The following is a 24,244-nucleotide window of genomic DNA, read 5'->3' as shown; positions in this document are numbered from 1 at the left end:
GTTTAGGGATTGGCAAGTGGGTGCACTTGCCAGTCAACATGGCAGTACCAGACTGCACACTGGCTCTGCAATGGCAGGCCTGAGACTCACTTTACAATCTGCTCCGGTGGGTGGCACAATCAGACCACCAGCAGCATTGGATTTACAAGCCTTGGGCACACGCAGCGCACTGTACTAGGGTCTGACAAGTAAACCAAATCAGCCAATCATGGAGTCACTGATCCATACATCAATTTATCATAGGGAAAGCATATGCACTTTAGCACTGATCAGCAGTGGTAAGGTGCCCAGAGTCATAAAACCAACAAAAACAGGTCAGAGAAAATACAGCAGGAAGGCAAAAAGTTCAGGGATGACCCTGCAAAAAGGGCCAAGCCCAACAGGGTGACTCAAAATTCCTGTTGTTGGAAGTCTTCTATAGTGTTGACATCAGTTTGGGGTTAAATGTTGAGGAGCTTCGTGCAATGTTCATTCAGATTTCCTGCGTCAGATTTTTCAGCCCAGGTCCTCATCGAAATATTGCTTTGCCTTTTCAACCACAGAAGGACATTACCGTCCTTGTGCATTGCCATCCCCCGAAGTCATGTGTTTGTCAACATTTTGTGTATGCATTTTGTGCTGTCAATTTACTCACTCCTTTTACATCTGGATATTTCTTGTATTGGCACATTCGACCTGGCAGATAAAGGATAAACATTCCCAGTGTCCACTCTTGGCTTACAATAAGACATTAGCCTAGTTCTCTGAAGCGGTGGTGCATATAAAGCGTGACATGCCCGGCTAGAGTTCCAGCAGGATTCTGTTCAAGATATCAGACATACAGCCACTTGGGCTTCTATACACACCTTTGATTATCACAATAAACTCCATAAACTCATGGTTGTAAGTTTTCAGTAGGTGGGCATTCATTGCAGCGTATTGTCTATGGTTCACTATTGGGTTCGCTGCTCATGGTCCAATAAATCAACAGGGTGTTACAGCACATTTGGCGTTTTTTTGCTTTTGGGTTATCCTCTGGCTGTAATTGTGGTGTCAACATTGCTCGGGTATGCCCTTAATAAGGACTGTGATGAGGAAGATGGACTTGGTGACATTAGCCCAATATTTAGCAGATATCTTCAGTGCTCCAAATCCAGTTCTTTCTCATCAAAGTTCTTCATCTCTACCTTTTAGAGTCTGTCTACACACAACAACATATTTCTGCTTGGTATATTAAAAAGATTTGGTGATGAGAATGGCAATGTGAGGGTTGGGGTAGGTAAAAGTGGAGGTGTACCTACTAGACAAAAGTAAAAGAAAGATTTGTGTTTGATAGGAAGAACATTCTTAGGTGGTTATTACTAGATGGTGTGCAGCTTGAGTCGAAATTAACAATTGCACTTGGTATCTCTGCACCAATTTCTGTCCATCATGAGTTACAGACCCCAAAATAGCGAATAAGTGGAGGGACCTGGAAATAGCAGGTTAAAGTTTGTGGCCCAGATTTACAAAACTCTCATGCAAGGCAGCGCTGACCCCAAAGTTGCTGCACTGCTTGAGAGGTAAAGAGAAGGGCAGCGCCATATTTACAGGGGTATGGCACTATCCTCCTCTCTCCCTAGCACTGGCGCAAAATCATGCTGCAGATCACCACACACACACGCCTTTGCCCCATCGTGTGAAGGTGTCTGTGTTAGTCTAGCATAGGTTTTGTATAGGAAGGGTACTCTTCCATTACAAAATACTGGGCCTCATTTACTATATTTTGACGCACAGCATTGTCATGCCTTCCTGTTGCACTGCTGTGCGTCAAACTCAAAGGGCAGGAATGTGCCGTATCTACAAGATACAGCGCATTCCTGTCCTTCTACCCTGCTCTGGCGCACAAACAGCAAAGGTGCACCAACGCAGACACTCTTGCTCCCTGGTGCAAGGGTGCCTGCATTGCAGAGATGATTGTTTATGTGCAGGAAGGTACACCTTTCTGCACATGGAGAGGTGTGGCTCACTAGGTAGAGGCGGCAGACCCGTAAGCAGAGAATCGGCCATGGACCAGGGTTCAATTCCCGACGCGGCAGGGTCGTGGACCAGGGTCAAAATGGACTTGATAATTCTCGCCTCGGTACCTACTCTAACCAGGAACACACTCGGCAACTCTGGGCATTAAGCTTGCCTCATCTCTACAACGGCCCCCCACAGACGCCGGGGATGCCTGGTTTCACCTTGGAGATACCCAGAAAGGGACCATCTCACAGGGATATCCAGGATGGGTTCCCCAGCGGTCTACAGCGCCGGGACGCCCCCGTTGGTGGGCAGCTGTGCGCTTTACAAGCTTACAACATAAACAATCATTAAAAGCGATTCATTCCTTCTATGTGTGCTTCTGCAGTACACACAGAAAGAGCAAAAATGAGGAGAAATTAAAGTATTTCTCCTTGGTACGCCACTCCTATTCTGGCGTAATCCCAGGTTTACAACACTTAGCAAATCTGGGAATGTGTCAGGTTACATAGATGTTGCGTGGGAACACCCACAGACACAACCATAGAACACCCCTTTCACGCAGAGGAAAGCCTGAAAGAAGTCCATATTTACAAGGCCATGAAAAGTCATGCAGGGTGACTTTACCTGGCTTTGTAAATATGACCAGGCACACTGCACCGCCGATGCGTCTAAAAAAGTGACGCACCGGCGGGTGCAATGGGCTTGTAAATGAGGCCCACTATGCTTAGACTGACTTTAAAACTTTTTCTACTTTGTATGTATGCTGTACAATGCAGCACACATTCAAGATCGAAAAAGAAAGCCAGAAAAAAAGCATTTCTCCTTTCAACACCTGCTTTCAAGTGGCATTACTTTTGGGTGCAAACCCTGTCAATTATTATTAGTAGACAAGGTTTTGCCTCAAAAACCTTAGGCGATAGCAGGGGAACGCCCATGTACCACCCATGGGACACGCTGTTGACGCAGAGTAACGTAAAGCAGTGCTTCATGCTGGTTTCCATTACTTTGCTTTACAAACCAACTCAAAAGCAAATTGGCATTGGTTTCTAAATCCCCAAAAATATTTTACGTCTGGTCTTCCCCCCACCCCTGCACCATGGAGATACTGCTCTAGGCAACTCATAATGAAAGTTTTAGGACCAGCTTGTCTGCCTCCAGGGAGATGCTGTGTCTCATTTAGTAGGCACTGTGATGAATACATTTCGGAAGCGAAATAATGAAGCTTTATTAATGGTACGTGATAGGGCCTACAGCACTGTTTGAGATGTGATCCAGTGGCAGAAGGTTGTTGATGTTGATAAACATTTATCATCAAATGTGAAACACTGCTAACTATGCTGGCGTAGTTGTTGAACATGGAATTTGTACCTGCACAATTTTCAAGCAAATTTCATAAAGGGGTGCAGCAAGAGTGTTTTTGGGAGGTTTCTGATGTACATCTGGTTGCACTGGTACATAAGCTCTCGAACACCCAATAGCAGTACATTGTTTCAAAAATAGTAGGCAGTTATACAGGCTTTCAGTCTCGGTGGGTCAGTGAGTGAGCAAGGGGGTAGCCCTGGGAAGCAATACACTGAAGCTACTAGCTACTAGTAATGACAGCAATGGTACAAGCAAGAGGCCAGAGCATCCTGGGTCACATTTACAAGGAACTGACGCATTTGCATAGTTGCGTCAGTTTCCTTGCGTCAGTGCCAAATGTCCTTGTGCCACTATGGGTGCGCTGTATTTATAATACAGTGCTCCATGGCGCAAGGATTAACAGATTCATAAGAAATTCCGACGCATCTGTTGGCACAAAAGTGGCGCATTGCAGGAGTTGCTCATTAAAGTGACGCAACTCCAGCAATGCACCACAACAGATAGGTGAGTCCCATTCAAAAAGCCCTGCGGTATTCCTCACACCTGGTCTGAGCAGGCATAGGGATTTTGACGTAGTGAAGGCGTAGAGTGATGCAGTGAAATCTTGTAGATTTCGCTGCGCTAGTTCTACATGGCTTTTTGCGTGAGAATGCCGACCCTGCATACATTATACCTGACGCAGGTATAATGTGACACAGGGCTTTACAATGTGACGTATCTCCCTAAGGGCTTGTAAATCTGCCCCCCTGTATTTAGCCCTAAAGCACAAGTAAACAGTACCATGAATATGATATTGTTTCTTTACGAAAGTTGATCAAACTTGAACCAACTTGGGAAAAAAATGCCATATTGATACAACAGTTATATGAAATGGACAAATGGAATTATTTTTTGTTTGTGTTATTGTTCTTATATATTCAATAAATTATTTTGAACACAGAACTGTGGGTCTATTCTACTTCCTCTGTAGCCAGTGATGGCTACAGAGGAAAGGATGCTGAACAGCAATGTAGATGCCAAGGATGAAGATGCTGAAGGTTGTTCTCCTTAACAGCTGACCTTGCGTGCAGCCATGGGTATGCCCGATGGCAGGACATCCAGAACGATACCCGCTACATGATCCTGAATGAGCCTTTCAAGTCAGAAATACACAAGGGAAACTACCTGGAGATGAAGAACAAGTTTCTCGCCCGAAGGTTCAAGGTATTTACTCTACCGAAGTAGTGTGACGATGCCTGGCGTACCCTGCTAAATTCTTGGCACCTCCTTTTACAGACTTAAAGGCAGGGCCACTGGAATTATGCATCAGGGAGGACCAAATTATGCCTCGAATAAATTATGCGGTAAGAAAAGGCAAGTTATGCAGCCTAATGCAACGCATTTTGTGACTGTATTAGTTTAGTATTTTGTCATTTTTGCTCAAGTTAGCACTGTCTAGGCAAAGGTGTCAATCTCATTAGTACCAGTTTAACACCTAAATACAGCAATAAGCAACAGAAAAAGAACCCGTCAACCTGTGCATAGACCCTTCCACTGCGTGGCAACATTTGTTTTGTAACCTTTGATCTGTTTGAGCTATAAACAACTTTCTTTTTTGTTAAAATCTGCAGATTATGCAGCAGGTGATGAATTATGTGGCAAAGTAAATCCATTACTATGCAGCAAACACTGCAGCCACAAAATCACATTATTCCAGTGTCCCCCTTATAGGCAGCAGAAAGTATACCTAGCTGCGTCCCCTTTCTACAGTTTGTTGTGCCTGTTGACTGGCAATGGACACTGCCTCAAAATTGTAAAATGTACCTGTCAAAGTTTACTGATTTTTGTGCCCAGCCACTCATCATAATGAGCGATACTTCACCACTGTAAGTTTTCTACCAGCCAACGCTCAGCATATTGCGTTTTTCAGCTCGCTAGCATTGCCCATTCTCTACTGGGTGATGCATTGAATCTGAATGGTACTTACTCATTTACTAAGCAGCTATCCAGAAACCCTGGCACTGATATGTTCTTCGGAAACGTCATTAACCATTAATTCACCCTCAAGACCAAAATCACAAGACAGCATAAAAAACTTTTTGGAGTCCACACTGTAGGGCATGTTGTTGTTCTTGCCGTAACAACCAAGGCTGTGATCACTATGGAACAGTAATGTCATTCTGGCGCAAACCCCTATTTTCACCCCAAGTATGATTACAATTAGGGTGCAAATCACTAGAGCAAATTCACTGTTTTCATACCACGAAATGGGAAATACCAAGCACTATTAGCATCGTACTTCCATTCCAACTTCCGCAAAATTGAACCCAAGTAAACTTGGGCGCTATCGCAATTCAGTGGGTGTAAAGTTCTCTCCAGATTTTTGAAGCCTCAGCATTATCTGGCCCGTAGTATCACACTAAATCCGGGATGCTCATCCAACAGTGTTTCATATAAGGTATCACATGGTAAACATGAGAATGCCAAAAATAATCTTTTCAGTCAGGTCATAAAACAACAAGACCATTTTTGAGTTACAAAGAGGACTTTGGTTGAAAGTCAGATAAAAACTTTGCCGTTCTCCTATTTGCTCCCTTCTCCTTCACTAACTTATCCAGTACCAGTTCATACATCTTCTCAAAAATAGTTATATCTATATCTCTTCCTCGTTGTTAAATTTCACTTTTATTTTATGGACTTCCTCTACTCACATGGAGTCAAATGTTTTCCATTGTTGATCACACTCTGTAAACCACATATGATTTGTGAAATACAATGTTACATTGGAAATACCAAAGCCTGTGCCTCATTGAGTCTAGGATTTCCAGACCATGCATTAGCTAAGCTTGAAATATACCTGAGCCTGTCCTTCAAGTTAGAGGATGTTGTAAAAAGGTTAGGGAATGGTTAACAAGGTATTGTGCTGTCCAATGCTTACTTAATTGCCAACTAGAACAATGTCCTCTTCAGAACCATAGTAGATTTATTAATACAAGCAAGGGAACTCTGTTTGCATTTTAGGGGACAAACTTTCCCAAGTAGTGGAGCCAAAATCTATATTATCAGTTTTAAAATTGCCCTGAATCCCCCTGTGCATCTTACACCGAAGCCTTGCTTTCCACTCGATTTGCTAGTGTGCTGTTTTTATCTATTGCCCTTTACATAATACCGTGCGATTTGATGCATGAGTGAGTCGAGGGACTGAGTGAATGAGTGATTGTCATTGCGTAAGTGGAACATTTCAATATCACCCAACTCAAACGAGTCATCGACCAGCTTTAAGGAGCACTCCATCTCTTCTGGCCTATCAGCAGCAAAACCCACCAAACATCTCCTCCACTCTCCCCCACTCACTGATACACGATTCATTCACACCTCTCCTCCCGGTCCTCACTGATCTAGTCAATGGTTCTTGTTATGGAGCATTAGAGGTAAAGGGAAAACTCCTTTCTCCTTTCACTATCTCTAAATGTCAAGGTATACAATCTACTAAGTAAGAACTCAGGTTGACAACTAAATTCAGGTTAGTTTGTTTATTTCAAATTCTAAAACAGATTAATTAATGTACACCAATCTTAGCATTATGGTGTAAAAATATAGAGTAAACAGGATGAAGCCAAACCTCCGGAACCGATTCACCCTATGTAACAAAAAGAACACAACTAACTCTACCACGCAACATATGTTATAAGGAGACAAAATTGTACATTGGATTGCATCAAAATTCCATGCATAAGCCCTATAAAGCCCTAACTGTCCCTACACTACCTTAAGTGAAGATCTTAACCTAAAGAAAGTTTCATCAGAGATGGGAAAAAGAAAAGGTATCATCGGTTGAAGCCCTCCTAAGAAGTACTCCAACCTGGGTCATGTAGCATAAAGCCACAAAGCAAAAGATGAGGTCTGTTCCTCAAGGCGTCCTAAAACAGAAGTATCAGCTGTCCCTAACTACGTTACAACATAAGCAATCGCTGAGTTAAGGCTCCTCCCATAGTGTTACTGGTATTGTTCCATTGTTCCAGCATTCTCCTGCATTTATTCTCCTCTAACATGTTCACACGTTGGGGTATTTCATACATCCTTCGTTCCATCTCCTCTGCCACGAGACCTCGTCCTCCAGCCATTATCTCATTTCTTCCTCTCAGGCCTCTCTATTTACAAGGAACAATAACTCTTTCTCTCAACTAATGGAGGCTTATCCACCTGCAGCATTCCACTGTGCAGGCAAAATACAGTGAAAATACATTCCGGGCCTACAGTTAGGCTAAATTAACAATACATGGGCAAGAGCCTGGGCAGAGATGACACAGCCACTTCCTTAGAGAGCTGGGGATAGTCTCCCTTGCTCAGGATGAATACCTCGATGATGTCTGGGACGAAGGCGCGCGGTGATCTCACCAATGCAGTCAGCGCGACCAGGAGGTGATCGAAGCTCTGGGGCACACTATACTGGTCAGCTGGGGTGATCCTGGGATTCCACACAAGCGGTGTCTTGCCCTGGGAGGAAAATTGGGCAGAGTTGCTTGAAGGTTGGCCAGGCAAGGGCAGTGCCTGACCCTAAAATGGCGCCCGGAGCGAGGTTTCGGTGCTTATATCAGGGTCTCCACAGCGCAATAGTCTAACAATAGGACTGTTTTCCCACCTAGTCCTGCTACAGCCTCACCCTCTCTGAAAGAATTGCATGGGGCAACAGTGGAGTGTCCTACTACCCCGGGCTCACACATTCTGTCGGCTGACCTGGCCGGATCCCTGGAACCTTTGCTGCCGAGTGCTTATCAACCCAACAGCAAGTCTTTGCCTGTTTTCTTCTTCTGGCATGCAGGGCCTCCGAGGTCGGAAGGACAATTGTGTTATTAACTGGACCATTCCCCACCACAGCCCCTATCCCACCTATAAGGGCCAGCCGAAGAGTGAAACGGACAGCGCTTCCCAGCAACACTAGGATGGGTGCTACCAATCGATCTAAGACGATACCTCTCGGGCAGAAACCTTGAACATTGTACTTACCGTTGAGACTGAACAACATGGGCTTTGCCCGGTGGAGCTGTTTAGGCAGCTATAGAGGAGTTTGGCTCTGGGTCACCCCCTTGGCCATCACATACCCATCAGGACATTGAACATAGCTTTTCCTCGTCTCCCCGTTGTGTTTCCTTCCCTCAGCAGCCAACATTGTTTTTTGCCTGTGTTTTGCTATGCTCTTGTAACAGTTGTAATTTGTAACTTGTAACTTTATGTTCCTCATGTAAAGCGCTCTGATACCTCCGGGTCTAGCCAGCGCTATATAAAACTTTTCAAATAAATGAAATAAATAACAACACACAGGTTACATTATGTGTGCTCTTCCACAAGCAAATGGCCATACTCTGAGCATATACTTCAACAGTCATAAATGGCAAACCCTGTAAACATTAGTGTCATGATTAAAATACTAAAACAAATCAGCAAACACATTTAGTTTGTTATCTCTTAACAACATGTTAATGCGCACTTTTGTCAGTTACATCTCTAAAGTACACATAAGGTTTGCGTTAATCATGAGGATACTTAAACATCTTCTATTCCTCTTTCTTCTTTTTATATATTAGTCTGCTACGAGTGCAGACTAACCATGATTATAACGCACTCCTACTGTCAATTCAAAAAGGGGCCCAAACTACTCTCCTCCAAAGTCAGTTGCAGTGCTTTAATGCTTCCTAGCTAGGTTCACATGAATACATTGGCAATATTACCTATATACCACATTCATTGTACCACATATCCTGCACAACTTTCAAATAAATGTAACATAAGAAAATTCACAGAATCGTGCAAGCAAAATAATCCTTATCTTTATTGTTGACAAAGTGATGGGTGGAAAAACTTTCAACAGATATTGTTGAGATGACTCTAAAATGTCACAATTGTTTGGTCCTAGTCACTGCATTATTTGAAAGTTTGCGACATGGGTAAATATTTTTATAATTCCACCACACTCATTTATGGCTTGCCTAAACTGCTAGTGACTGAAATATTTCATTCTTTGGACACGTTAACAGTGCAGACCTTAATAGCATCTATGAAAAACATAGCATTTGAAGTTGATTTTGCAACCCAGTTGGCAGCGCCTCCAGAGTATCTGCAATTCGGACACTCCATCACACACGAAAGGGTATCACACAGTGTGGTTGAGAGGCATATGTGGCCAGTGTTAGGAAGTGGGTCCTGCCGCTGTCGGTGCTCTCGCCGAGCTGTAGGTGAAACAAAGTCTTCAGTGGCTATTGAGAGGATGCAAGCAACTTTCACAAGTACTGAAAAAGTAACACTAGAAACTATCGATTGTAAAACAAAATAATACTGTACGTTTGTGTTGTCCTCACGTGTCTACTCAAGAGACTGACCTTCACATAGTACAGGAAGGAGTTCACCCTTGTGACATGGTGCTAGGGTACCTGTGATGCAGGAATGTTTGATTTTTGTGCTGTAAGGGACACTTTTCTGTACAAAAACAATCCTCTTAGGCTTTTTCCTCTTTTTATGTGAGCTGCAGAATGCATCCCACTTAGAAAGGCGAAAGGAAAACAATAGGAGAAATAATCATATTTTCCTCATTACACCTCCCCAGGAATGCATTTTGATGCATTTCCCAGGTTTACTAGCATTAGTAAGTCTGGGAATGCACCAGAAACCATAGGTGAATGCGTGGGAGCACCCACGCTCCACCCATGGAATGCCTTCCCAGGGCAGAGAAACGCAAGGCTGCGACTGGCGCTGCCTTGCATTACTCCATATTTACTATGCCACTCAGAGCCACACACGGTGGCTCTGCAATGCACAGTAAATCCCAATTAAGGACTTGAGTGACACAAGGGCAACTCAAACCCTTGGTAAATCTGGGCCCTTACGTCTGGTTAATGTAGGGGCCAGTTTAGAAACACAGATGAGAGCGGTAAAAGCACTTGCAATGTTAGAGTTTTGCCAAGTTACAGCTTTGTGAGCGTTTACCCTATTTGACTTGTCTGGTCAGATGCCTAAGGGCAGCTTGTCCCCTCACACAACCACTCAGGACTCCTTGTACTAAGGTTTTTGCATCAACTAGGGGTCATATTTAATATAGCCAATTATTACAAGAAACCGGACAGGTTCGACCCCTGGTTCCGAAATTTGTTTGATAAAGCTTCTCACCACCCACTTTTATATGTAGTCTCACCTCCAAAGTATGCTCTTCTCACCAATGAAAATGTATTAGCATTTTCCATAAAACAAAAAACATTTTCAAGAACCTCTTGCCTAGAAAGAAGCACTCTGTGATACTTACACCTGGGGATTTTCTGCACATCTGGGGCAATATTAATTAAAGGGTACACTGCCCTGGGGCAATATTAATTAAAGGGTACACTGCCCTGGTCTTTTGTGCAGAGTGCTTCCACAAGTCGGACCCAAACTCCTGCCATCCCTAGGGACAGCACATTAGTGAAAGGCAGACTGGTTGTTTGAAGCGGTTGGTCCGCCTTTCACTGAGGCACCATAGACAGCCTCGGATCTAAAAGGGAGAAGAAATCTCTCTGCAAGCAGGAGCAGTGAGAGGCTGCACTTGCATGCAGAATGGGTGTCTGGGAAGTCTTTAGGACCCGCGTGTCCCCATCAATAAGGGAGCCCCCAGTGGACACACTGACAGTGCACCTCTGAACAGCTTCTCTACCTCCACACCCGCGTCTATAATATAGCACGGGCTCAAGGGTAAAATATTCCCTGATTTGCATACACCACTTGCCCATGCAAATAAGAGAACACCCCCTTGAGATCCAGCTGGTGCTATATGCACTTGAGTGATGTGTATTACAGAAGGGGATTCAGCCTTTTCTGTAATACCAAAATACCTAGGAGTGCAGAAACTGAGCACACATGCCCGTTCGCCCTGCCCCTGCACTTTTCAGAATGCAGCTCTTGGTGGCAAATGTACACTGATAACTGAAATATGCACTTCTTCAGATCCTGTTTTTGTGAATTAGGATCAACAGGTTACCAGTAGAGACGCCAGATTTTACATACATGAGATGACATTGCTCAAGGAAAACGTTTTCTGAATGGGACCCTATGTTTCTGTATTTTTTGTAGATATGCTGGTATCACTCAGCACTTTGATGAAATGCTCTCCTGTATGTTTTCTGTTTCCCTAGCTGCTAGAGCAGGCGTTGGTGATTGAGGAACAGCTTCGAAGGGCCGCCTACCTCAACATGACCCAGGATCCCAACCATCCAGCCATGGCACTCAACGCTCGCTTGGCGGAAGTGGAATGTCTAGCTGAGAGTCATCAGCACCTTTCCAAAGAATCGCTGGCTGGGAATAAGCCGGCCAATGCTGTCCTTCACAAAGGTTGGTGACCTCCCACTTTTGCATCCACCCCACCCAATCAGAGAGCCAGGAAGACAATCGGAGAACATGAAGACAATGCCTTCCCAATACAGGAAGGTTTGCTTGGCACCCCTCAGATTGTAAATAAATTACATTTCTAGAAAATGGCTGATGTTTTTATAAAACGAAGCAAAAGCTTGGAAATCATGTTTTTATAAAACGAAGCAAAAGCTTGGAAATCATGCTATTTAAAAAGGTCTCTTCATAAGTAGACATCACTGGCACAATGCACCAAACACAATTGTACATTTTATCATGGCACAGTGTTTTTGTTGAAATACTTTTCTAATTAAAATGCTTTTCATTCAAGTATGGGAACCCGTGGCCGTTTCTTATTGGTAAAGTTCTTCGATAAAAGTAATCTTCAAGGACTTCTACTTCTAAATGAGTGCCATTGATCATGAGGGTTGTGGGGCTCAAATTAGCCAGAGGTCACTGAGGGCCTTTATTCCTGATAATACCCCAGAATGGTGCAGATGCTATACATTTTACATACATGGCATCCATTTACTCCCAGCGATGTATTTCAAGTCATCGAGAAGTTCACTGATGAAACTGAGGCTTGGGCTGCAATTCGAGCACCTTTGTATGGTCAAGGAAATCCAAGGTGTCTTGTAATATTTTATTTAGTACAGATGGAATATATAATTCCATAAAACACATGGTAGTGTCCCACCTTATCCACATATTGTAATTCAAATATGTGAACCTTAGATCACACTTAGATTTCAGTAAGTGTTTTGTTATGCCACTGGGCAGTCCTTTGAACTTCTCTGCATCATTTTCTACTGTACCAGGTTGGTGGCATGATGCTGTGACCACAAGTTGTCTTCCAATGCTCTATTTAAGACCATGAGTAGCACATTATTTCCTGTAGGACAAGCTAGTGAATGCCGGCTTCACCACAGCGAGCTTTTGTTAGAGAAGACAAAACACCTCTGTGGTGAAGCTGGCACACACTGTATGGAGACAGGTCGGCCTATGCCCCTGCAGCTTGCACCACCCAGTGCCCCGCCATCTCTCCCAATGACAGTACCAACACAGTCAATAACCATCTCACTTCTACAAGTGTGAACTTTTTGACTAGTCCTGAGGTATATTCCTCTATTTATGTGTGCTGCAGAATGCAGCATACATAGAGAGAGGAAGTAACGAGGAGAAATAAAGATATTTCTGCTTGTTTCACCTCTCCTGGGAAGGCGTACCTTTTTGGTGCATTCCCAGGTTTAGCAGTCCTCATAAATCTGGGAATGCATCAAAAACCATGGGAGTTACGTGGAAACATCCACGCAACATCCATGGAACGCCTTTCTAGTGAAGAGTAAGGCAACGCCGCAATTTGTCTTACTCAAGATTTATGAAGTCACTTAAGGCCAGGCATGGTGGTTTTGCGCGGCTCTATAAATCTCATTTTTCAATGGCGTGGCGTATGTTCTACGTTGTATGGTGCAAGTACGATGCAACTGGGGTCATAAATATGGCCCTGTGTCTGCAACGTTATTGGTGCTTGTCCGTGGTAAACGTAAGAAAACAGCCATGTCATGGAAAGACTTAATACATTAATGGCGTGTGGGGTGTTACATGATGAAGTACAATGTGCTTTTCATCTTGTAACATTCCCACACTCCATTTCTATGTGAAACCTTTTGATCTCAATGAACACTTCCCCTCTCTTAACTTTACAGCCGGCAGGCACCAATGATGCAGCAAACAGTTTGATCAGGTGATGTGGCCCAAGGTCACATCTTAGCTCCTAGAAAGGGTTTTGGTGATCAATCACTGAGGGACCGCAGCTGTGACAAAGCAAATGCAGGAGCGGGCCGTGCAGGTAAGAGCGGTGGGGCCGAGTTGGGGGGATTCGACAGATGACCACGAGGGAAAATTAAATAAATAATTAAATTTCCCTCTTCGTTGTCTGTCGAATACCCTTCCACCCGGCCCCACCACTCTTACATGCAAAGGGGCCGCTGCTGAGCAAATGGCGCTGAGTCCCGGAATATTTTCTAGAAGCTTCTGACATAAGACTTGTGCTAGCTGGCTTACTTTGGTGCAAATGGATCCGAGGATGCCTGACCTAATATATCTGTGTACCAGTTTCAATAAACACCCCACTTCAACAACCCTGATGGCCTTGTGCTTCACATACAAAGCGTTGAGCACAATGCTATATCCCACTGGAAGCCAGTGGAAAAACGTCAGTATGGAAAGAAATGGCGAGTCACAGTCTGGCACCTGAGATTGACGCGTCTAATGAGCAATGGACCAGCCTTGAGAGGGCCAGCAACCTAGTTATTACTCTCTGGATGGTTGTACTTCAGGGGGCGCTTTTTCATAAGCAGTTGGAAATGCGTTTAATTGTCCATCGCTTTATTATGGACTTGGCATGGTTCCAGTCAGCACTGATGAGATCTTGTTGATGGGAGGCCCTTACTTACACACACATCCACACACAAACACATATCTTGTTTAGCATTGTTCCTGCCCAGCACATACATGGGAATACATGGGTGTTTCCATTGTGTTTCTTACCGCAGCTTCCTGTACTATTGTATACTGGGATTTCATTCTAAATTAACCTATTATATTGCATTCCATTATATGATAGCCCTTGGCAGAGTCCCTCATGCGGCTATTCCGTTGCCACCTGGTACTTCCACCTGTACTTGGCAATGGCTCCTTTCTCCATACAGTGTCAGACTGGCCTGTTGGGCCATTTCTTAATGGGCCAGTTTAAATGGGCCATCATGTGGGCCGGATTGTCTTTGTCCGGTGGGCCGTGAGAGGACCTGGATGCCCAAAACCCTTGTGAAAGTGTCAGCTCCAAAGAGGTGCCAAAAGGTTCGACTGGTATTTTCTCATTGCTGCTGAGAATATCATGAAATGAAATGCGGACAATATCAGAGGACAATTACTCGATTCCTAGAGACAGTTCTTAATTTGTGCAGGTCTTGTGCAGGGCACACATTTGACTCCAGCATCAGTCTTTAAAGCAGAGGCAAAAACGAGAAAGAGGGAGGGAGATGAAAGAAGGAGGAAAAGGAGAAAAACATGGATGGCAAAAAAACTGAAAGAGGGAACAAAAGGACATGAAGTGTAGGGTGGTGGGAAAAAGAGGCATAAGTTGGATTCAAGACTAGGCCTCCTTGTTATTCGGTAACCCCGGCATTCGCAGCATGTGATGGTGGACTCCTAAAAAATATGTCGGACCCTGCACTTTTTTTTTTTTTACAAATTAAGCACTGTGAGTTTGTACATTTTTATTCCTGGTATAGGAAAAAGCCTTCATCCAAATGTTCCTTAGATCAATCATACTCCACAAGATCATGATAACTACTGTAAAACTTTATGGGTTTTTTTCTTCTCATTTTGCCTTATAAATCACGACTGGCTACATCATTAGACATAATAAAAACTGAAAGAAAATCATTTTAATTGTAAAAAAAATATTTCTGTAGAACCCTGAAAAATACCCCTTTCAAAGGTAACCTTCCATGATAATCGAATCCTCAAAAACGTTCACGTGTCTTTAAAAAACCACAGAGGTACATTGACTAGTTGTGGTCAACAAACACTTGACAAATTGGAAAGCTACAAAAACGTTTCAGTAAGACAGTGGTGAGGAGAATTTTCTGAGAGATTTATTTTTTGAAGGGTTAGTTTTAAATGTGTTTTAGTGAATTTAATGCCACATGTTTAAACTTCTAGGCGGGCATAGAAGCCAAGGAATTGAGAGGCACAAATCTAAGGAAACTATCTGGCACATGCATCAACAATGCCATTTGCGATTCCTTATTAGCGAAAAATAAGGATTCGCTAATAAGGAATAGCAAAAGGCTATGCATGTAGAAATCGCTTACAAAATAGCGATTCCTAAACATTCCTTAATTGCTACTTGCAAATTGCGAGTTGCAATTAAGTAATTACCTCCCCATTCATTCCTATGGGCCTAGAGGCCCATAGGACTGAATGAGAAGACTTTCTTAATTTGCCATTCTCAATTAGAGAATTGCAAATTGCTCATGCAATTTGAAGGGTGCCAGGGTGTCAAAAGGACACCCTGTTGCACCCCTGAAATCTGCATATGAGTACATCTTGCACACACACATGCCCCAAGGGCATGTGTGTTTGTAAAATGGAACTTTTGAAAAAAGCACTTTAAGTGCATTTTTCAATGTTTTTGCAAATTACCATGAAGTTCAACTTCATGGTAATTTGCTCCCCCTATTAGCGAAATCGCTGATATTTTTACTTTCATGCATTGCATTTAAGGAATCTCAATTTGAGATTCCTTAAATGCAATCGCAATTTAAGGAATCGCAATTTAGAGATTTGATGATGCATCCCAAATGCAAAAATACCGGGAGCAAAGGGTCAGATTCTGCTAATCTGCCCGTTTGCGAGCAGGTTTCTCGTTGATGCATATGGCCCTATGTAACATAACATGCTAAAATCTATGGTTCCAATTAAAACAATTTAGGGATCTTTTCTTAGTTTTTAAACTTTTGATGTTGCAGTTCCTGAGGGCAGGAAAGCTTTCTTGTTATTTCTTTCATGTGTCTGTCTCTGTGCAACACTTAGAAGTCTGTCAGAAAACTCACTCATTTTTCATGGATCAAACGATTTCTACATATATGTGATATCTGTGTAAAGGCTGTACAAATATGTGGATTCTTTTTGTTTGTTTATTTATTTATTTTTGCACACATAGAGGATTAATAGCTCTTAATGCTTTTCATGCTATGCAGTGGTTAGTGATTACACTAACTCACTTTAACAACAAAAATTACTGAAGGTGATACGAGAGGATTCCTACAATGATACTTGAGCCCTGTTTACGAGTATGGGTTGTATTTATCGCACATGATAGAAAACAATACCACGAAATACGTTATTTATCGAGGGTGATAAATGGCACCTATTATGAGTTGGGGAATAACATTCGGTGTTTAATGCACCAAAATCTGCATGATATCGTTAATACCGTATGGTTTTCCCCTGTTAAATTGTGACAGGTTTGACCCACCGAAATGTAACTGAGTTTGAGTTATTTAAAACAATCAATAAGTATCAAATGTGTTAAATACCGAACAACTCCTAATTCCAACTCGTTCATAAAGAGGGGTCTATGCACGGGTTGGAATTAACTGCCCAACTCCTGATCAGGCCCTTTGCCAGATAGTGTTCCCTTGCAGGAGTCTGGCAAAGTGCCAACTGGTTTCACCTGACACATGCTGGTCACAATGTCAGTGTCATTTAGTTACACTTCACAAAAGGCTGGCTCATTGTCAACTGGTGTTCTCTGACTGACCTTCGGAGTAGTGTTAACACGGGTCACTATACAAAAGAGCAACATGATTAGGGCTCAAAAATCACCGGTCAACGAGAAAAGCCATATGTCTTGCTGCAAACTGAGTAGTTTTCACTGACTCTTAGTAGGGTGTAGTGCCCGCTAATCTGAGTAAAACAATTAAGTCCGAGAGGCATATCTTATTCTTTCTGCATTAATTTACCTTCATTTTAAGAAGAAACTTTCCCCTTCTCTTTGCTTCGATGGAATAGTCTGTTGTCTATTTCAAGTGATAGCGCAAAGAAGCAACAGAAGCACTTCTCCAATGAATCACATATGTCGTCAGTCGGATTTATTAACTTATATTAAGTAGGTTTGTATGTGTAGGTTCAGAAGGGGTCCATAAAAATAGCCATGCTTTATTGTTCTTTTGACACCAATTATGTCTGGTGAAACCACAAGATCTTAGGTTGCGAGTCTTGTAAATGTTCCTAGAAACCTGACTGTATTTAAAGGAGGATCACAATGGTTGTTACTGTAGACCTAGGACAGGGAATGAAACAGTGGCGAGTTTTGGGGGTGGAAGCCTCCCCCCCACTCTTACCACTGGCTGTTGCAGGGCGGCAAATGCCGGAATATCGCCAGCACCCCTCCCCCCTGAAGTTGCAAACACAGGGACCGCCACGGGCAGCCAAACGTCTAGCTAGGCCAGTGGAATGCAGCTGTTCTTAACACGGTTCATTCCGCCTAGCCAAGAAGTCTGGGAATATCATAGCTGCTTTGCAGAGTAGAACAAAATCTGGGAATTGTGTTAGCATTGGTCATGCCTTTGCACTCCAAACCAGCAGCGGCCATTGCAAGTAAACACTGTGGGGCTGAGCAAGGGGGATGTTGACAGATGACGGAATATGGAAAATTAAATAAATAAATCCTATTCTGTCGTCTTTCGGGTGGACCTTAAATATGTCAATATGTCAGTAATGGAGACTACTCTGTCGCTGACATACTCGCCTGACGGCCTGACAGAGTAAGAGCTGCCAGAGGTTTGGCCATTCAACCCCCTGCCTGATTTAGAGTGGACAGTCAAATGGCCAGTTTTTACTCTCCCTTACCACCATGAAAAACATGGAAGTAATGGGCGGGAAAACATTCAAATGGCCCATGCGCCATGGGGCAATCCTCCCATGGTGTTAGTGTCATTAGTTTTTGTTTTTTCACTGACCAAATAATGCTTTAGGATTATTTCTCAAGAAATACAAATTTGTTGAAAGTTTGACAGGAGGCCCCCATGGTTGATGGAGCCGTCCATCAAACTTTCAACTCATTGTTTGGAACTACAGTGACTGCGGTTCCTGTGAATGACAAGAATTTTCTGCTGGGCCAGGAGTCAACTCTAAACTTGGAGAACAGGTACTCTGTCAGAGCAACAGAGTATTTTATTCAGTTACCCTGAAAGGGTAGATACCGTTCTGTGAAGCCTAAATCATGACCCCGTGCCTAAAAAAGAAAAGGTGTAACTTAATCTGGTGCTCTCAAAAACAAATTCCCTCCAAAAGGCATTTGAACAGGTAGCTGTCCAGGCTGGCTGTATCCTGTAGAAGCATAAAACTAAGGTCCAAGGGCGAAGTGATGTTGAATAAGTTCACACCACGCATTTGATGGATTTCAACAAATAAGGCAATATTCAGGAACCCTACAATTGGTAACAGAGATATTTTTACCTTTTCACTAGACAGGACCTTTAAAGCAAAACAGTGAACTTTAAACTCTGTCAGTGAGGATTGTTAGGAACTGGTCTTCGCACACCAAGACGTAAGCTGAAAGTAGGTTCTGATCATCTGTACAGTGTCTGACCTTGGGATCCCTAAAACATGCGCAATCCCAACAAGTGGGTCCCTTCTCCACTAAGCTGATGGTTCACCTGCCCGATTTAGAGGCAGGTGGACTGAAAATATGTCGACACAGACATCAACCTACTCCTCCGATGACGGACAGAGCACAGGTCATCAGAGTTTAGCCATCCAACTACCCAATCCAAGTGAGCAATCAATGGCTTTTTTTTGCTGTCCATCATTGAAAGGTGAAATCTGCCAGGTGTAGACAGCAAAAAGAAACTAGCAGTTGCAATGCAATAGGTCTCGCATTTACGAAACTCTCGTAAATGCGAGACCTATTGTGTTGCAAATGCTTGTATGTCAAAGCACCCATGCGGCGCTTTCATTTTAATCTCGGCCTCGCCCCTTTCCTTAGACGAGCCGCGTCTAAAGATATTGGTGTGACCGACATTAAAGTGAAAGCACGGCATGGTGTGCTTTTACAAAAACAAAAAAGCATTTGTTTGTCAAGGAGACAATTTTGTTTTTGTAATAGCACTCCATGACGCGCTTTCACTTTAATGTTGACCACTCCCATTTCTTTAGACGCGGCTCGTGTAAAGAAAGGTGCCTGGCTGATATTAAAGTGAAAGCGCCACATGGGGAACATAAAAAAAAATAAAGGATTTAATAAATATAGAAAGGAGTGCTTCCGCTCTATTCAAAGCAGACGCGCTGAAAAATAAAGAAAGAAAGGCGCGTGGCCTCTCCATTGAAAATGGACCATGTTGGAAAAAAAAAGAAAGAAAGTCTCATGGCCGTTGCAGGAAAGTATGTCGTATCTGGAGTTGGACAAAATATTAAGAAAATAGTTCTTACAGACTAAATAAACATATTGTGTAACCACACAAATAAAAGGTCCAGTCCTTATGGAGGTTACAAATGCACACAAGGTGTTACTAAGGGGAACTAACAAGCCTAATGATGAATCAGAAGCACCTATTTAGAAAGGACAGTAACAGGAGCCAATTGAAAAGACGGCCAGAGAGTAGGCGGAGCTCCAAGTCCATACCTGAGTACAGCATGCCTCACAAAGCAGCGCATGCACAGACTCAACCTAAAAAATGAACCCCCTACCACATCACGCTTTTTGAGTTGGTTTTAACTATGTAAACGTTTAAAGGTAGTCATCCTGTTTGGCAGATCTGTCAAAATCTTACATTGGCAGGAATCGTCATGGTGGCAGTTCCCGTTAATGTTAAAAGTTGTCTGAGCAGCTGGCTGGCAACTCTAGATTTGACGGGCGACAGTCCCTCTGGACGGTCTGGGCAATATCGTGAAAACTATGAACTTTTAGATTTTCTATAGGCATGTCAAGAGGTGCTTCAATAAATCACTTCTGTATAAAACAAAGCAAATCAGTGTTCAAATTATGACGTAAAAGACACAAATTTAGAAAGATTACTTTTAATTGCACAACATTCTCCCAAAGCAGGAGGTGCAACATATTTTTGTTCCTAAAAAAGAGCGCTTTAGGAGATCTGAAGTGAGAACGAGTCAGCATGATGTCTTGTATTTTTTTACGGGGGCTGAGGCGTTATGTTTTTTATGTGAGTTTTGATTTCTTAAAATAATTTTCTTTCAAACTGTTATTTCAGTTGACTTGTGCTTGCTATACAGGAAAGGTATAAATGCCTACATGTTATAAGAGAAAGGCTACTTTACTTATAGGTGATGTGGGCACTGCGAAAACTATACATGCTGAAAAACATCAATATTTGTACCATTAAAATGCATAGTTCAGTTCTATGCATTCTAAACAGGGAGCTGAAAAAAGGTACTTTATGTTTTTCAAATGGTTTGTGCAGTTCAAGAGCTTCCCTTGTAGAATAATCATGGTGCTGTTACTTTTTTGGGGGAATATTGATCTTTGGCTCATTTTGCAATAACCTAGGCAAAGTTAAATGTAGCCTTGAGCAATTGACATCGACTGTTTTTCTACCCCACCTTCATGTTGCTCTGTTACTGATGTGCTAACCTCTTGCATCTGAAAAATGCACTTTCACAGAGAGTTGCAGAACTTCCTGCCTTGTAATATTTCTAAGGCAGGAGCCCTCTTGTGACTCCTTCAAAGTGATAGGGGCTCATTGAAACTGAGGGGCATAGAGCGGTCCCTTGAACCACTCTCTGCACCTCACATGCCTACAGGTAGTATTGACAAAGTGGAAGCTATCTGTCTCAGACATCTTCTTCTTTGCAAATAACTGCCACCTGCTCTGGCAGGTCGATGTTCCATCAATGTTTTGCAACCACAATTGCCGTCACAAACCACTGATACATTCAGTTGGGATTTGTTGGAAGGAAGGAGACACAACTTTCCTGATTAATCCTTCTGCTTCACAATCAGTTACAAAGGGCATTTTGTGGGTTGGAAAGTAATTCTGTTGTAGTGATTAGTCCTTTATACATAGTGACTTGATTGTTTTGCGGTTGCGAAGCTCATAATTTTGTAAATGGTACATTTTATGACCCCAAAAGGCTCCTACATTGGACACAATGTTCTTTTTTGTCATGAATGCTCACATGGTGCAACACCTCATACCTTCTTCCAGTAATTGTGGTATAGAACCATTGGGACAAAGATGAAATCACATTCCATTCTCATTCCTGAGACCTGTTGTCTTTCTCACTGACAATAGTTCGGGCTTAAATAACTCTAGAGTGCTATTAAAGCTAAATCTAACAAATATTGGCTGCAGTTAGTGAAAGAAACGCATAGACCCAGAATGCTTACACCATGGTAGAGATAACACAGTGTGCTGGGAAATATCGTTTCTGGACTATGGACTTTACAAGATGTGCTTCTAGATCACTAAGTTTGGAGTCAGGATATAATGGTGTTAAATTCTGGACCAGCATCTGTTGTCACAATGGCTGTTGGCAAATCATGTCAACCACATATGCCCCAGGTAACTATTTTAGAACTTGAAATGCCTGGAATTTTCTCAATGCATCCAGTTGTAGAGGTGTTATTGTTACAATCCAAAACTTAAAAACAACTGCATTGATCTGTTATCACAAGCTTCACAATAATAATCCTACCCCATTGCACTTCTCCGGACCTCACCCAATGATATCACAACCCCCATCACAAATTTCTTTACCAGTGACATCACTGCTGACATCATGTATAACATCAAAATTAGTATAATCACTCGATTTTATACTCATAGATAAGAGAATGCTCCAAAGCTCCAGGATATAATCCTACATCCCAACACTTTATCAGACTATGGACCGGTTACATGTAGAATGTTAAGCCCAACACTAAAAACCCTGCGGGTTGGAGGCTAGTGGCGGATGCAAGATGCACACCTAAGAGTCCCAGTGGTGGTGAGCAATATGAAAGAAAGCATATGAGAGTACATAACACACAATGAAACAAAAGAGTTGTTGTTTGGGAAGCCCTGAAAGTAATGATAAGGGGGAATTTTATAGCTAAAACAGGTAAACTAACACCTGTGTTTAGGAAGAGCTACAAGCCTGCCTATGCAAAAATCTGGGAAGCCTTCAATTGCCACACAAACTAACACAATCACTGAAACTATGAAAGGAAATTGTAATGAAGAGGGGCCAAATTAGATCTCTGGAATTTGACAGGGCAGTTTAGCACCTCGCAAAATTAGGCAAATAAATTCTATGAATTGGGCAACAATCCAGGCCTTTCCTGGATAATCTTCTGACGACCTACAAAAGCTAAAATCATTTACCTGTAGCGAAGAGCCAAGATGGCTGGGTAATGATAAACGATACTGATAAAACCTAGATATTTTCACAAATTCTACAACAAATGATCTGCAAAAGAGCCTTTGTCCCCCACTAGGCTCATGTAATACTTGTCTGGGACACGTTTACCCAGGATTTCCCCATCCATAAAGAAGAAGCTAGACAAAGCCATCAAAGAAGAGGAAATTATTAAATATTTAATCTACGCAGCCAGGAAAGGGTCATAACCCCGATGGGTGTATAGCGTCCTTTTACAAGGTCTTTAGCACATCCCTAATTACCTTACTCTTTAGAGTTTTTCAGGGGATGCTCCAGGACAAGAAAGTAGCCCCCACTATGTCAGAACTGGTTATTTCCCTGACATTGAAACCAGGCAAACGAGCAGATGAATTCTCCTCTTACAGACCAATATCTCAGCTAAATATTGATATAAAAATCTTTGCTAAGATAGTGGCCACCTGCCTGTAGACAGCAGTGGAGGCATAATGCACCCATACAAATCAGCTTTATTGAACAGCGAGAGGCTAATGAAAATACAAAAGATGCTCTGCAAAGACTGGATATAGAGAGTAGACAACAAGAGGGCAATCATAGTGTCCCTGAATGCAAAAAACATTTCACCAAGGTGGAGTGGGATTTTATAATAATCACATTAAAAGCAATGGGATTTGATGAATCCTTTTACAGTTGGATACTGGCGAGCTACCAGTCCCCAAAAACCAAAATACGAGTAAATAGCCAACGATCACAGTGGGTGCAGATTAAACGAGGCAGCAGCCAGGGGTTCCCAATTTCACCCTTCCGGTTTGCCCTAACGTTGGAACTACGACCCAGAAAATCAGGCTCAGTGACACCATCAAGGCGATAAATCTGGGATCACAGCTCACCAAACTTGCTATGTTCATGGACAATATCCTGATATCATTAACTCACCCTGCTGTATCACTGCCCCCAAGTGATAGAAGAACTATGGGCTTACCAACAGATTTCCTCCTCAAAATAAACCCAACAGTTGGAAATTTTGAACATCTCCCTCCTGGCCCTGAGGCCAAGACGCCTCCAGGCATTCGAGCACTATATAAATCCAAACAATCAAATAAAATCATCATCATCATAAAACTTTATTTGATTGTTACAAATTTACAATCATAAAAGCACAAATTAAAAAAATATTTTTACATTTATATTCAATAAAAATGGAGATTACAAACTAGCAGCTATCATGTTGTGCAAAATGCTTTCATACAGTGTGCAATGTTATTACATAAAAAGTTAAAAACCATTCGATCAGAGATTATAACTCGTCAGTGGTAGTTAAGCTTTTACTCAAAAAGAATACTCTCTTTAAGAACATTGCAAGTCTCCATACTACATGAACACTGTCCAGTAATTGAAGTTTTAAAAAAGCAGGACGACATTGTCTTAGCCCGTAAGATTTTAGAAGCGGGATCAGCCAAACTTTTCTTAGTTCACAATAAAATTTACAAAAAAGGACGGTGTGAATTGTAGTCTGGCATGATTGGTTATCGCAAGAACACAATGGGAGTTGTCTCGACCAATCATTCATCTTGGGCCACGACACCATTCTATCGAATGTGTTTAACCTACATCTAGCCAATAACTTTCTGTCAAAAGTAACAAT

At 42.5% G+C, this 24,244-nt stretch overlaps 1 protein-coding gene across 1 annotated transcript in view; it reads left to right on the top strand.

The window, feature by feature from the left end:
• The window catches only part of CHD5 (chromodomain helicase DNA binding protein 5), a 568,616-nt gene that overhangs the window by 459,662 nt on the left and 84,710 nt on the right, over positions 1–24,244 (top strand). The window contains exons 36-37 of the mRNA XM_085624078.1: positions 4,416–4,548; positions 11,481–11,676. Of these exons, the coding sequence (XP_085480204.1) occupies positions 4,416–4,548; positions 11,481–11,676 (329 nt within the window). The remainder of the gene's footprint in view (positions 1–4,415; positions 4,549–11,480; positions 11,677–24,244) is intronic.

Source organism: Triturus cristatus, chromosome 1_2 (assembly GCF_964204655.1).
Source record: "Triturus cristatus chromosome 1_2, aTriCri1.1, whole genome shotgun sequence".
NCBI lineage: Eukaryota > Metazoa > Chordata > Amphibia > Caudata > Salamandridae > Triturus > Triturus cristatus.
Note: the sequence above shows the minus strand (reverse complement) of the source record. Positions and strands in the feature narration are given on the sequence as shown.